The following is a 16555-nucleotide window of genomic DNA, read 5'->3' on the forward strand; positions in this document are numbered from 1 at the left end:
GAGTCACAGACAATGGGGGCCCCCATAAACTTTCTCCTCACGTTGCCCGCGTGTGCAGTCTGGTAAAAATACCCCGACTGTTCAGCTATACCGACAATAATTTATAATCTCATTAGTTTATTCATCTCTCCTCTTGCCCTTAAGCGCCGACGGATTTCGTGAAACCGGTGTGTGTTACCATGGCGACTCGTGCCAGCTGGCTCCGTCGCGCACTCACTTTTTGCTTGCACGCACGCGAGCATCAGTCAGGATTGGAAAAGAAGAAGAAAAAAAAAACTGTGGTGACTTTTTATGAGGGAGATTACAGGGAGGGCCCGGGCCTACATCTAAACACCTGTCCTGCCAAATGGAGGCGGTGGGCGCAACAGATGCCGCGGAGATTGAGAGCGATGGAGCCCCCACCTCCTCTCCTCCACCACCTTCCTCCTGTAGCTTCCTACCACATCCTGATGGGTGGCTGCTTGCTCCATCAATACTGCCTCTAAGTAGCAGGTATGGAGCTCCCCTCCCCTCCCCTCCCCTCCGTCCCCACACACCTTTGGAAGTGCGCAGGGCTTCCATCAAGGACACCGTGGTGCCCCGGCGTGGAAAACAAGCATTCAAAAGCGTTCAAATATCAGTCAGCCGGTTTCATGGCTATAGGAAAAGATTTAATAACAACATGTCTTCCACATTACTGAGCTGAAAGTTCAATTTTCAGTTCAATTTCACATTGATTTCAGCGTGCATTAAGGTGAATCACCTTGAGGAAATGGAGAAGGTGCATCTCTGCCTCACACACTCTCCTCCCCTCCTCTGCTGTAGGGAGAGGCATGGGGAGGAGAGAGCTCTCCCTGGAGATCCCTATCTGAAACAGTAACAGAGACGGTTCCAGTAATATCAGGAAGATGTAGATGATGGTTATAGATTTCAGGGGCTCTCAGGTGCATTAGGCTGTATTACAGCTTCCCCACAAGGCTACTTAACGCTGGCTCGCAATGGAAACAGGCCGGCAGAGGCAGAGGCCCATACATGCACATGGTGGAGACTGCTCACAGATGCACATTTAAGTCAATTTTAACATGCAGGGGGTGCAGCTGTATATAAATAAGGCCCTGACACTGAGATATCATCCCCGGCTCTGTGATTTGTGATGCCAGATCTGTGGCCGGGGTAATGTGATCCCAGACCTGAGGCTATATCCTCTACCTCTGTGAGTGTAACGACGCCCGTGACGGAGAATCTGGGAGAAAAACACTCGCTTTGCCTCACCGTGGTGTTGTCGTTGAACCGTGGAGGCTCCCTAAATTAAGAAAACAAACGGAGAGGAACTGAGAGAAGATGGTTATCAGGCACCATCAGATACCTGCGCGTCTGTTCTCCAGGGGCAGGAGCCGCTCTGAGCACATAAAGCACTTTTTTGGGAGCGTTGACGGCGCCTCTAAAGTAGGGGATCTATTTATACTGGCCTAGTGCTGTCTGTGGAGCTGTCCAGTGCTGAAATGGATGGGGATTCATGCTGTTTTCACTTCAGCCACTTCTCCCTTTCTTCCTCCTCCGCTTTTCTCCTTCTCCAAAGGCCCTTTTTCCGTTCTCTCATCTGAATTATTTCTGTCAGATCATACTTAGATTCCTTCCCCTTTCTTCCCCTCTCCCTCTTTACTTCCTTACTTTGATTCTCCTGTGGGCTCTTGTCAATTCTGGTTTACATGCCATTCTCTCTTTGATTTCCTCCCTTTTGTTTCCCTCCCCCTACTCACTCTTTCTTCTCTTCCACCGTAGACACATTGCAGGAAGTGGTCATCCCCCCTTTTTTTTTTTGCAGCTCTCTCTCTCCAATTATGCTTTTGTTCCCCCAGATATCCACCGGGACTGGCTTGCATGCGCGATTGCACACACACTCAAGACTCAAGCAGACACAAGAATGAGAACGTGGCTCACTCCTCTCCCCTGCCGATCCATGGGTCAGAAAATCTCCTTAAAGCTACATGTTGTTCACATACTGTTGCGCTGTCCCTTAACACATGTTCTTTTTTTGTGTGTGTGTGGGGGCCCCTAGTTTCTAGTTACTCGGTGAGATGAGGCAATCAAAGAGGCAAGCAAGGGCATCCTGCATGCTGTGGGAAAGAGTAGAAAGCAAGTGGAAGAGAGCAGGGGAAAAAAGGGAAAATAACAGGCCAGTTGTGGGAGAGAGTGAAAGGGAGACAATGAGCAGTGGGAATTTGGGGGTTTGTGAAGGCTGGCTGAGATGTGCGGTGAAGGCAGAGGGGCCAACAGATAGAGGGGCGAGATATGGGGGAGGATGGCCAGGAGGGCAGGTGGTTCTGTCATTAGCTCCAGATTAAAGCAGAGGGCAACTCTAGAGGACTCACCTCTGATTCACACAGTAGTACTGCAGGCAAGGACAAGCCTCCCGGGAGACATGAAACACACACACACATGAGCACACACAGCAGTGATTCACAGGATTACCCAAAGGCTCATGAACACACACACAAACACACACACACTCTTATAGGCATATAACACCCCCTTCTCATTTAGCATAACTACACACTAGATACACCGTGACTCACGAGAACATGCCGACTCCCACGCACATGCCACATACAGAGAGAGCCATGCAACACACATCCACGCCGTTGAGCTAATTAATCAAATCTCCTGTTTTAATTAGGGACTCGAATCAGTTGTTGAGGGAACCTTGCCCCCTTTGGAATCTTAAGGTAAAGACTGCCTCCGATGTCTCTCCAGGAAGCTGACCGAGGGGGACAAATTCATAATACCTACAATGATTCAGCTGGCTGCGTTCTACATTGCGTTTTCACACAGACACATTTTTCTGGGGAGGCCCGAGGTGCCCGATCTGAACTTCAATTTGGGCTCAGTCGAAGCGAGGGGGCAAGCACAAAAGTGGGGGGAGAAAAATGTGGAATTATGGCGGCTGGCGTCGCAGCTAATACAATGTACCTCACCATGAAAAGGCCATGCGTGTTGGCATTAAAGGGGAGGCTGGCGGTTTGCAGGGGCCTGTCCAATCGATCCCTAACACAAGCCTGCCATTCTGCTCTGAAAGTTTTTCACGTGGAGAGGCATGTAAAGGCACTTTCACACAGCTCTAATAGGCTGCTTATCTCCGCTATTACCGCAGCCTTGCAATTTCAGCCGAGCAATGGCTCTGGACTCACACCAGGGCTGCTGCAGCTGGGTGAAGTCGGGTGATGTGGGACATCAGGTAGAATGGGACAAATAAGGTTTTACATCTTGGGCTCTTTAAATATTAGCAGACAAACAACAAATACTGTATCGCATTGTTGCTACAAATGTTATTTACATGAAACAATCATTTTAATTGGTCTGAGACGATTAGCACACCGAAAATTAAAAAGTGTGTTGTAGCTAAAACAACAAAAATAATTGCAGGATGTTACATTTCATTTACTGTTTGACCTATAATCAAAATTCACACCTTTTATAGCAAAGAGTTGTGAGTGAGTGCTTCATGCATTGAGGTGAAATGGTACAAAAATGAAGCTAAAATGAGACATTTTTCTTTCAAGATCATTTTTATGGCCTTTGCTTTTCCTAGACAGGACAGTAATAAGCATGAAATGGGGAGCGAGAGAGGGGTTGACATGCAGCAAAGAACCACAGGTTTGACTCAAAACCATGGCAGCTGCAGCAAGGACATTGACTTTGTACACGGGACACGGGCCCTACCCACTAAGCTGCTGGGCACCATAAAATGGGGCAATTTTCTGAAGTAAAACCAGCTTGTTTTTAGGCCACTAGATAACATGAGTTATTATGCTATTGTATGCCACCCTATTTATACTACAGACATTTTTATTATTTATATCACTTAAGTAATATTAAAGATGACGCAGTGGGTCTATGTCTATGTCTTACGAATTAGCTGTTTTTTCGCATTTAACATTTTCAGACTAAGACATGTGACATTGAGGTTTTTACTGCAGTTTACGACACATGGCCTCTCGCCCGTTTACGGTTGCCTCTGTGTGTTGTCATGGATACATCGTACACAAACTAACTCTCCAACAGGTGTAGCAATGCATGCCCAAAAGAAAAGCCCACATATTGAGAAGAAGCACACCTACTTTTAAACATTATAAAAGACCAGGATATCAACAGGTTCTTGGATATGCTCAAATATCGCAGCAACAACCTTTTCAAGATGGCGGCTGAAGGAATGAAAGAGGAAGGCTGTGATTGCACGGTCCAACAAGTCCACCAACAGTAGGAAACTTTGATGCATAGAAGCAAAACGACAAGCGGCTCCAGCAGTCCTGCTTTTTCACGCGATAAACGTCACGGGAGTATTCGTGGAATGTTAATTTTCATAGCCATGTAAACAGCTTAGTAGGAATTTTGTCTTTTTGGAATAAGGACAAAAAAACACTATTTTGTGCATGTGAACGTAGTCAGTGTTACATGCACATATGTCCATTGTGAACAATATGGCACCAAGGAAAAAGGCAGCAAAAGAACGGGGAAAGCATGGCAGAAAACACGAGTGTCCCATTTTACCTGAACATATCATCAGAGCGAGGTAGGGGTTCTTGATGTGTTTTAAGGTCCAAAGTTTCTGAAGCAACATATTTTCTTTATAGAAACAGAGCAGAGACGTATAACACGTTCTAAAAGTAACACTAAAGGTAGTATTCACAATTTTAGTTGTTTGTCTTGGTAATCTACCCAAGAAGTGTCCCAAATTACCTGACTTCACCCTACAGTACGCCTGGGGCAAGAACTTGTGCTGTGAAAACATCATTTCACAGTGTTCTCACAAGGGCTCCATTAGTGATCAATAGGATAAAATTTGTGAGAATCAGCTTGGTACTTCCATTTTCTGTCTGACTGCTTTAGAGCAAGTCAGAGGAATCAATATGCTAACATTTCATTTTAATCGGACCGAGTAAATATTTATTCAGTGACTAATAGAGCTCTATTTTAAGCAACGCGGAGGTTTTTTTTAGTGTTAACAGTGTTTCATCTCACACGTCGACAGATCTAACATCAGCTTATCTTGAAAGACGAGGATGAGGAAGCTCAAACCCGTGGTGGAAGAAGCACACCGCCTTCATCTGTCCCAACTGTCTTAATATCAGCTCAGGTGAAGACTGGACTTGATGAATTAAAAGGAGGAAAGGATGCCAAGTAAAGCCATTAGGATAAAGGAACTCAGGCGTGTGTCTGGCTCACCGGTTGTCATGGTTGCGGTGTTTATCACCTCTTTCTGCCGACAGAGGCCCAGGGGCAAATCAGATTGGCTTCAGACAGAGAGAGAGCTGGTGAGTGAGGGGGAGGACATATTGGCACAGTGGAGGGGTGAAATGCCAACACGCTGCAGAGGGGAGACTGAGGAAGGGCACTGGACAAATGTCAATGTGGCTTATTCATGATAAGATTTTGTTTTCTAGCCATTTGACTCTGATTTGAGGTTTGAGGTGCGGTGATATTAATCAGTCTAATTAAGCAAATCCCTGCTTTAGATCTCTTTTGTTTACTCACATGAGGTTTAGACATTTTTTTCTCTGCTTGTGCTCGATTTTTGTCAAACTACAGCTTTATTTTGTGTCTTGTTTTGCACCTGTCTTATCTTGATGTCCCAGTAGACCACTTAAGAATATTTTAAGAGCATTAACAGGCTGTCTTCAGGTATCAGACACTAAAATTCATGACTTTTAAGACTGTTTTAAGATCATCTTCAACCAAATTTAAGACTAATTTTTCAGACAAATCATCCTTGTCCTATTCAAGCATAGCATGCAAGTATAAAGGCAAGTAAATACTGTATGTGGTCTCATGCAGAGGTAGGTGTTTTAAGGACTTTTAAACTTGTTAAATAACAATCGCTGTTGGACATATTAAATAGGTGAACGTAGGTTGGTCAGACCACTCTGGATTAGAGTTTTAGAAATTGTAAGTTGCTGGTTTGCTTCAGAAATCCCTTTAAGTCCAAAGTTGTGTTTACTGGGGGGGAAACGAAACACGAAACGTATCCAAGCATGTATTTTCTGTTATCATTGTGAGTCTAATAACTGTCTGTCGAGTTAGTCTAAGACACAGGAAGACAACAAAGGTCCCAGAGGTGCAAACTGGGTTAATGCAATGGTGGAAATAGCATCTTATGAATGTATGCTCAGTAGAATAAATGGCGAAAGGAGAAAGGAGTATCTAAGGAGTATCAAAATGGAGGATAACCCTACATGATTATGAACTTGCACTGTGATTATGTGACCCTGTAGAGTGATGTATGAGGACATATGTGTGACATGTGGACTTTCATGCAGAAGAGCTCTACACAAATTGACAAAATGAAATTAAAAGATGGACAGGATGCAATGTTTGCGGCAATTAATACCTCACAAATTCAAATTTAAGACCATATAATGAATTTTAAGGCCTAATGCTTATTAAAATTGAATTTAAGACATTTTAAAACGTGCAGAGACTCTGATTAATGCACACAAGCATTTTTAAAGCCCTTGAATTTCTGTGAAATACACAGATTGGTGGCCTTTTAATAGGAGCCTTGGAGGCATCTAAATCTCAGACCATCCTTACACACACACACAAAAAAAGTCAGGTGTTCAATTTGCCCAGCATCCCTCGTGGCCTATGCCTGCCACCTAGCGGCCCCCCTAAACCAATCATCCCAGTTTGAAGCCTTGTACAGGTGCATTAGGAGAAGTGGGGGGTACAATTTCAATGGAGCACCGTGGCTGTCATGTAGCTAGCTGACAAGACAATTCACATCCAATCCACTCCTGGCCGGCTATATTGGCTAAAGAGATTAAAAAGAATGACATTTACCGGCTGTGACAAGTGGTCGGTTCTCAATCTAGCAGCCATAATCATAACCAGATGGCTGCCAGCTGCCGGTTACATCCAGGTGGCTACTTGTCGCTGCCGCTGTCCCCTTCTCCCCGCAGCTATCATAACCACCCCTGACTGCACGTGTTAGCATTCTAGCCGCGCCTCCTTTCCGCTCAGAGCCAATCAGACGGCGGCGTAGTGAAGCGCTGATTCTTCTCAGCGAATCAGAGCGCGTCTTGTTGAGGAGAGGCTCTCATTCACTCATACAGAGGCCCTTCTGTCAACAGGGAGGAAGGTACGGATGTATTTCTGTCGCACCGGCTTCATGAAGTACTTTTAAAGTTTCTCTTCGGCTTTGCTTTGAAACAGACTGTTAACGGAAGCCGTTAAAGCTTATTTTAAATAATATTCGTACATTTTAAACACTAAATTCTTGTGTTAGCCGGTAGCATTCATTTATGTTTATATTCCTGTGTGTGTAAAAGAGACTTCTTGGCAGTTTCAATGTGGCTGTTGTCGCTGTTTTGAGTCTTACAGAGCATATGAGGGGTTCAGGTTTAGTTAAGGGTGGTCTACCGGGGTTGTATTTTAGCTGACACCTCGCTGAATAGGGCGAAACCACCAGACAGCCTGTGTGAATAGCTGTATTGTGGGCGCTGGCTGGTGTGTGTGACAGTTCAGGTTCAGACCTATAGGCCTCTTCCACAGAGGAGGGTCTTGTTAGTGTGTGTTGTTGCGGACCTATTGGTGTCTGAGCTTTCATTTGGCGATACTCGTCTGTAAGGCAGGGCTTTCATCATCATAGCTGTGTTCAGGCTGACACGGTGTGTCGCCGTGCTGAGGAGTAAATTACCGGTGACAGCGATCTGTCCTGTTGTTTATGGTCGCGCCTTGCTGTCAGCCCGCAGTGCCGAACTTTCATCATCTCTGCCGAAGATGCCGCAGACAAACAAGTCCAGGAACGCCCCAGTTTCTCCTGACTCCTCAAGCTCCGTCCAAGGTGGAGCCTCAGCAGAGGATGCAGAGCCGGTGTCCCGGGAGGAGTGCCAGGCTGCAGGGGACGCAGGAGGAGGAGGAGGAGGAGAGAACAATGTGGGAGACAGAGAGATCATCAAGTCCCCTAGTGACCCCAAAGAGTACAGGTAAAGGAGGTTAAACCCAGATTCAAGCTTTCATATATGTGTCACTGTACTGTACAGAGGTGGATGAAGCACCTGAACGCCTCACTTGAGTACAAATACAGATATCTGACCAGAAAATGACTTTGGTAGAAGTTAAAGTCACCTTTTACTCGAGTAAAAGTCTTGAAGTATCTGATATTTACTGTACTCAAGTGTGATATTAAATGAAATATAGTATAGAAAGTAAAAGTACAAGTAGCTGTTGTTAATAATTAAGCAAGCTGTCAGAATTTTGAGAATTGGAGACAGCAACATCTTCAAGTCACCCAGTGACCCCAAAGAGTACTGTTAAAGGAAGTTAAACCCAGATTCAAGCTGTCATACACGTGGCACTTCTTCTATTTCAATCATACACTGTAATGCACAGTGGTGGATGACGTACCTGAACGCCACACTTGGGTTAAAGTACAGGTATCTGACCAGAAAATTACTTTAGTAGAAGTTAAAAGTCTTGAAGTATCAGATATTTACTGTACTAAAGTCTGATATTAAATACAATTAAGTATTGAAAGTAAAATTACAAGTAAATGTCAGAATTTTGAGAATTGTAAAGTTTATTTCTTTGTAACATGTACAGCACCTTAAAAATGGAGCCTGCAACGAAGAATGTGGCCTTGTTCACAACTCGAAAATCCAGTTTTTCCTTCAGTCCCATTCCTTCACTCGTTCGTCCATCCCTTCCTTATTTTGTAATAATAATAATAATAATAATTATAATAATAAAATGTATTTGCTTCACAAAATACAGGTAAGCAATTAAACATGCAGTCAATGTGGTGAAGTGGTTAACACTGCCGCCTCACAGCAAGAGGGTTTGAACCCAGGGTGGGAGAGCCCTTCTGTGCGGAGTTTGCATGTTCTCCCTGTGTCAGCGTGGGTTTTCTCCGGGTACTCCAGCTTCCTCCCACAGTCCAAAGACATGCAGGTTAACTGGTGACTCTAAATTGTCCGTAGGTGTGAATGTGAGTGTGAATGGTTGTCTGTCTCTATGTGTCAGCCCTGTGATAGTCTGGTGACCTGTCCAGGGTGTACCCTGCCTCTCGCCCAATGTCAGCTGGGATAGGCTCCAGCCTGCCCGCGACCCCTAACAGGATAAGTGGTTACAGAAAATGAATATAACAAATAAAACAATGCAACAAAAGAAAGTAAAACACAGAGCAAATACAGGCTGCTGAGGCCTCTAACAGAAACATACCAGGGAACAAGCACTGGACAATTTAGGGTGGGACAAAGGCCATTTTGAAGAAATGGGTCTTGAGTTGTTTTTAGAAATGTCTAAAGAAACCACAGGCCGTAAACTTAATGGAAGAGAGTCCCATATTGCCCCATTGTCTAATTAAGCAATTCCCTGCTTTACTTTTTTTTTGTTTACTCACATGAGGTTTAGCCATTTATTTCTCTGCTTTTGCTCGATTTTTGTCAAACTACAGCTTTCTTTTGGTCTTACTTTGCACCTGTCTTACCTTGATGTCCCAGTAGAGCAGCTTAACCAGCTGTCTACTGGTATCAGACATTAATCACAACTTTTAAGACTGTTTGAAGATCATCTTTTACCAAATTTAAGACTAAATTTTTAGACAAATCATCTTTGTCTCATTCAAGCATTGCAAACAAGCATAAAGATAAGTAAGCACCGTATGTGATCCCATGCGGAGGAAGGTTTTATGTAGGATTGTGGAGCAAGCGCTAGAAGATTTAGGGTGGGACAAAGGCCATTTTTAAGGTCTTAAGTTGTTTTTAAAAATGTCTAAAGAGACCGCAGACCGTAAACCTAATGGAGGAGATTTACATAGTGTTGGAGCCACTGCTTTAAAGGCACGATCACCTTTTGTTTTCAGTCTGGAGCAGTAAGGAAGGAAGATTCCTGGGGGAAATATAGTGGAGTAACAGCTAAAGATGGCAGAAATATAAAATCAAGTATCTGTACCATATAAGTACTGTAACAAAGTACTATTACTTTGTTTCATTACACCTCTGGTACTGCAGCCCTGTTACATGATGTATCACCTCTATTTTGTACTTTACTCCAAGTAACTGTTATCGAAATGATTTTAGGTGCAATGATACACATGTGAAGTTACTATTTTGTCATATTCATGAACGTGAAAGTGCTGGGTAAAATGACCCAGATCCACTAACCCAGATCCAAAAATGATATCGCGCCTCTCTTCCAGCTGGATCAGTACAGTATTATTGTAGTTTGATGGGACGATTTCATGCTATGAGCACACGCCAGTGCCTCGGGCCTCTGTAGGGCATACACAGAGAAATTTGCTGTGAAAAAAGCTTAGAGGAAGAGAGAGTCTCAGAGGGTATGAGATGCAGTCTGCAAAGAGACATTTGATTTAACAGCCAGTTCAAAATAAGAAGAAAAAAACAATGAATGCTGCAAAACTCAACAAAACCACACTTTCCCCACACAAAAACTCTCCGTGCTGTTTCACCTTTGACTTCACTTCCTGCAGATACATTGTGCTGGACAACGGGCTGCGAGCTCTGCTCATCTCAGACTACAGCGGCCCAGCGGCGTCCGACGATGAGGACTCAGATGGAGAAGAGGAAGAGGAGGAGGAGGAGGAATCTGGAGATGAAACGGGGGATGATTCTGAGGAGGAGGAGGAAGGCGATGACGATGATGAGAGGGGCAGTGATGATGAAGAAGATGACAACGAGGGGAAAAAGAAGAAAGGAAACGCAGAGAAACAGGTACCACTGGGAAGTGTTAAATGGAGAGCCACATTAATTTTTTAGCAGACTAGACATATGTTAAATGACTCAGAGGAGGAGGAAAAACATGAGTCATGCTGAAACCAAAGAAATATGTGTTGAAATCAGATATGCAGATTTATGCAAAAGAGTTGTCAGCACAAACTGTAAGCTATTTATAGTGCCGTTAAACAGAGGTGGGACCGAGCTATTGTTTGGCAAGTCACAAGTAAGTCTCAAGTTTTCCCACTCATGTCCCAAGTCAAGACAGGCAAGTACCGTGTCTGGTTGAAGTGATGCAGGAGACACTGAGTTGTTCTCCAAAGTATCCCCTAAACATGTAATTTTAGACATCCATCCATTCATTTTCAACCGCTTATTTGGGGCCGGGTCTTGGGGGCAGCAGGCCAAGCAAAGCACCCCAGACATCCCGCTTTCCAGCAACACTTTTCTTGCTCCTCCTCGGGCATCCTGAGGTGTTCCCAGGCCAGATGAGATATGGAATCCCTCCAGCATGTTCTGGGTCTGCCCCAGGGCCTCCTACCAGTGGGATGTGCCCGAAACACCTCTAACAGGAGGCGCCCAGGAGGCATCCTGATCAGATGCCCGAATCACCTCAATTGAACCTTTTCGATGCGAAGGAGCAGCGGCTCTACTCCGAGCTCACTCTGCATGTCCAAGCTCCTTACCCTATCTCTAAGGCTGAGCCCAGCCACCCCACAGAGGAAACTCATTTTGGCTGCTTGTATCTGCGATCTCATTCTTTCGGTCACTACCCAAAGCTCATGACCATAGGTGAGGGTTGGGACGTAGACGGACCAGTAAATCGAAAGCTTTGCCTTCTGGCTCAGCTCCCTCTTCACCACAACAGTCCGGTGCAACGCCACCGATCCATCTCATGCTCTATTCTAGACATCAGTTTTAGACAGCAAGTCCAAAATACATAGATTTTTAATTAGCTGGATTCATTTTGGATAAACGGAGCATGAACTTGCCCTTGTGAGCAGTCACTCAAGAGCTGAAACCTACAGATATCAAGGGATGAGTGCAACAAGCAAATACAAACACAATGGCAAGGATGGAGACGAAGGCTGAAAACAGTCTTGAAATTTTGGTGCTGAGCATCAAAGAAGATATTACGATGCACATAGGTAATTTTCGATCAGAATTTCAACACAGTCGTTCAGATTAAACAAAAGAGGACATTCGAAAACTAAGAACAGATCTGGGGAATTATGCGTCTTTGGGCTTGGAGAGACTCAAGTCCAAGTGAAGTGTCGAGTCATTGGTGTGAAATTGCAAGTCTTTTTTGATTTTGTCAAGTTGAATCAAAAGTTAGCAATTTTGTGACTGTAGTCTGAGGCATGTGACTTGAGTCCACACCTCTGCTGTTAAATACACACACTTGTAAATCACACCTGTGCCTAAAACGTCGACGCATACAGGGCTTGAGCCACTCAGTGTTAACAAATTCCACAAAAAGAACAAACCAATAATTCATTAGCTTGCATCTCACTACTCTTCTGACTCCCCTGCCCTGTCTGCTGCCCTTAGCTCACCTCTCAATCATTCCTCTAGAAGACATAAACCTTTAAAAACCACTCAGGAATATCTGGTTTCATTGTTAAACAAGGCAAATGAAACAGAAGAATATATTAGGCTATAGCTGGGGGATTTGTGGACCAGAAGAATAACAAACTTATTGTTCAAGTGCATTGCCAGACTCAAACCTGACTCATAGACGTCCTCTGTGTCTGTGTGTTTGTATGTGTCAGTCCGCAGCAGCTCTGTGTGTTGGAGTGGGCAGCTTCAGTGACCCCAGTGACCTCCCCGGCCTCGCTCACTTTCTGGAACACAGTGAGTAATCAACCAGAGAGGGAACCAGAGAGGGTCGAGTCATTTCTCATCTCTCTTCGGTCGAGGGTTAATTCGCCCTTATGTACGGTATCATCTATCAAGTCAAGTCATGTCAGTGTTATTTATATAGCTCGAAATCGCAAATCAAAAATTTCCCTCTGAGTCTGTACAACGTACAGCACCCCATATCCTTACACTCTCTGGATTTGGACAAAGAAAAACTGCGCTTTAATGTGGGGGGAAAAAAGAGAAACCTCAGGAAGAGCAACCATATTTAATGCATTCCAGGAGTTGTTTTGTTATTTTAAATTATTCAGTGTACCCTCTTTTCCTTAACCTGTTTTGTCTACTTCTACTTCAGTTAATAATTTCTGACATCTCCCAGAATACCCTCCATCAAGCAACAAAGAGTGGTTAAGAAACTTGTTGCGTTAAGTTTTTATTCCGGTCCAAAAAAGCAAGAGGTGCTCGCTTTCTTTTTTTTTGTTTTGTTTTTGAAACGCAACATATCTTCTGAATTGCATTCGAGTCTACTGATGCTCCTGTCAGTGGAGAAATTGTTGTATCTGTCTCCTCCACCGTTGTGATTGTCGAACATTGTTCCTAAATGTTCTTTTCTGAAATGAAAGCCTCGCTCATTCTTATAGTCTGTCATCAAACCTGTCACCAAATGTTAAAAAAGCTATCAATTCTATTGTGGCTCAGCAGGAGATATAATGCCACGCTGTCTGTTTGGCCAGCTCTCCACATAAATAAGAAAACCACAAATGCAAGGCACACCAAGTAGCTGTGGTGGATTTTTTCCTTCCCTTTTAAACTCCTTTATTTTTTTATTTATAACTCTTCTCTCTTCCCTACTGTTTTTCCGTTGTGTCCCAGTGGTGTTCATGGGCAGCGAGAAGTACCCCTCAGAAAATGGCTTTGATGCTTTCCTGAAGAAGCATGGTGGGAGCGACAACGCCTCCACCGACTGCGAGAGGACCATCTTCCAGTTTGACGTCCAGAGGAAAAGCTTCAAAGAAGCTCTTGACAGGTGAGGGAGGATCAGAGGAGGCTTTTTTTGTTTTTGTTTTCAGATCAGTCGCTCTTAAGAAGTGGACTCCTTGAAAACCATCACATGATAAACACAGGACTAAGAGAAGGAGAAAGTAAACTCGAAAAAACACTTAAGACATGTTATTACATACCAACTAGAAGATGATAGCTCCTTCAAAACTTTGAGGCAAGACTGTTTCTGGTGTTGCTGTACATAACTTTCACTCTGTAGGACACGGACAGGCGGGGTCAGGTTCCAGTTGCAACAGCTTTTTATAAATCCAAAAATTAAGTTTGTGTGTAAAATGCTTCTGATGTTCTTAATAAGGCTGTGGCTCAGAGGTAGAGCGGGTCATCCACTAATCAGAAGATTGGCGGCATGACGAAGTATCCTTGGGCAAGATACTGAACCCAAATTGCTCCTGCTAGCTGTTCCATCAGTGTGTGAGTGTGTGTGAATGGGTGAATGTGACATGTAATGTAAAAGTTGCAACAATAAAACTGAATAAATGTTTTAATGTGGTTGAGTTGGTTGCTGGAGTAATCTAAAGCAGTGGTTCCCAACCTTTTTCTTGAGGGACCCATATTTTTACCATTGTAGAAATTGAGGTCACAGGATATAAAGTCTGGGGCTCAGGAGCTGCTTCAGCAACTGGTCCAGCCATGGGGTCCAGATTTCTCTTTGTCATCAGTTCACACTGTTTAATATGTTCAGCATCACACAGCCAGGCAAGCTGTTTCAAGTCTTTATGCTAAACTAAGCTATCCAACTGCTAGCCATAGCTAAACAAAGCTAACCAACTGCTAGCCGTATCTAAACTAAACTAACCAACTGCTAGCCGTAGCTAAACTAAACTAACCCACTGCTAGCCATGGCTAAACAAAGCTTACCAACCGCTAGCCGTAGCTAAACTAAGCTAACCAACTGCTAGCCGTAGCTTTACAAAGCTTACCAACTGCTAGCCGTAGCTAAACTAAACTAACCCACTGCTAGCCATAGCTAAACAAAGCTTACCAACTGCTAGCCGTAGCTAAACTAAGCTAACCAACTGCTAGCCGTAGCTAAACTAAGCTAACCAACTGCTAGCTGTAGCTAAACTAAGCTAACCAACTGCTAGCCGTAGCTAAACTAAGCTAACCAACTGCTAGCCATAGCTTCGTATTTTACCCTACAGATGATTCAGAAGCCATATGTTCCATTTAACCTGAGTAGTGTTGTGATTAGATGTTACCATTTCAGAATTACACAAATTAAGAATAATATTCTGTGTAATCTGAAATAAAGTCTGTTTTTCACAAACTTGACATGTTCATGAGCCACTTGCAGTCCATTCAGAATGGACCTGCAACCAACTTCTGGACTGTGACACACCAGTTGGGAACCACTCTAGATCAGGGGGGTCGAACATACATCCCAGGGGCAAGAACCAGCCCACCAAAAGGTCCAATCCAGCCCACTAGATGACTTTGCACACCTAATATTGATGCACTTGTAAAGGCTAAGAGGTGTCAGATTTAAACAGTGAGTAGATACTTCATGTGCTGCCTCAGAGGCTTTTCCACCCTGACCAGAGTACAACTCTCTGAAATAATAATAATGATCACTTTCATATTTAAAGATATTGAACATTGTGCAAAATATTGTTGACCAGCAGCTTCAGTACAAAAGAATCTGTATCAGACTTTTATCTTAAAACAAGATGGGTGGAACCCTGCTGCTGAGGCACTGACAAAACTTCATATTGTACATGGTTTGTAAGGCAGGGGACGACTTAACCTGCTTCTTCATCGGCTTCCACTTTAGTAGGAGTTGAAAATTATGACAAAAATGCCCATGTAATGAAAGTGAGACTGAAATATACTGTTGAATTTGCACATATTTTTCTTAGGATATCGCAGTCTGTTCATCATTTGTTTTGTAAATGGATGAACGTTTTCAGAACGTACTTCTTTACACTAAAAAAGGGAACATTTTGAGGGGGGGTTTATTTATAGGGTATTATGCAGTGGTTTTACTGGTCTGGCCCACTTGAGATCAAATTGGGCTGTATGTGGCCCATGAACTAAAATGAATTTGACACCCCTGCTCTAGATGATACTGAGAGCACCCAGGAGAATGTTCTGAATATATTGGGTATACTTTGTCGAAGATTTTTCGTCAGGTGATGTGTTTTTATTTTATTTATGTAAAACATTCAGCAGCAACTATTTACATGAATACATGTTGCAAATTATCCTTCTGGTTTCTTGGATGTTGGATACAAATTTCAACCCAATCCAATGAAAAATAAGCACTCGATGAGGCTCAGATTATGTCCGCAAGAATGATGAAATTTAGCTCCGAGGGTCAAACTTCAAAAATTCATAACTAAAAAAAGTATTCAGAGTCAAGCTGTAGAATTTTGCAAGGTCCCATGAATTTGATAGAAGTGTTTATATTATTTATTTATGTATTTATTTATGGAGAAAATCCATGACATGAGTTTCGAAAAGGAGTTGTTAAACCAAAATAAAGTATTTGATAGACAGATAGAAGTATGATAACAAAAAATGTTAACTTTGGTAAAACAGCTGAAACTCTTCTTCATGTCCCAGAATCTGATGAGTCACACAGGATATGATGCAACACCAGCTCTTGATTTGAACTAACAGAGTCGGACAAACATTACAGGCTCAATCAGCCGCCCGCCGTCCTGCTGTTGTCTGTTGTGTGCATCTGTCTACATCTGATTGTCTCTGTCTGACCTGTGTGTGCTCTCCCTGGCGGTACGTGGCCCCTGATTATAGCCTCTCTGTCCTGTCACCCTCTCAGGTGGGCCCAGTTCTTCATCTGCCCCCTGATGATCCGAGACGCCATTGATAGGGAGGTGGAGGCCGTCGACAGTGGTGAGTCAAGGTGCCTCTGTGCATCGCCCCTCCGTGCTGAGAAGTTAAATTTCAGCTGTCTTACTTGGACT

At 43.6% G+C, this 16555-nt stretch overlaps 1 protein-coding gene across 2 annotated transcripts in view; it reads left to right on the forward strand.

The window, feature by feature from the left end:
* Positions 1–7045: 7045 nt before the first annotated feature.
* Positions 7046–16555, forward strand: part of LOC126400713 (nardilysin-like) — a 46328-nt gene continuing 36818 nt past the window's right edge. Inside the window, exons 1-6 of one of the 2 annotated variants that reach the window (XM_050061624.1) lie at positions 7046–7114; positions 7721–7961; positions 10466–10706; positions 12482–12563; positions 13443–13596; positions 16411–16484. In XM_050061624.1, coding sequence (XP_049917581.1) covers positions 7756–7961; positions 10466–10706; positions 12482–12563; positions 13443–13596; positions 16411–16484 — 757 coding nt within the window. In that variant the 5' untranslated portion in view covers positions 7046–7114; positions 7721–7755. The other variant, XM_050061623.1, reaches the window with a different exon arrangement.

Source organism: Epinephelus moara, chromosome 14, assembly GCF_006386435.1.
Source record: "Epinephelus moara isolate mb chromosome 14, YSFRI_EMoa_1.0, whole genome shotgun sequence".
Taxonomy (NCBI): Eukaryota; Metazoa; Chordata; class Actinopteri; order Perciformes; family Serranidae; genus Epinephelus; species Epinephelus moara.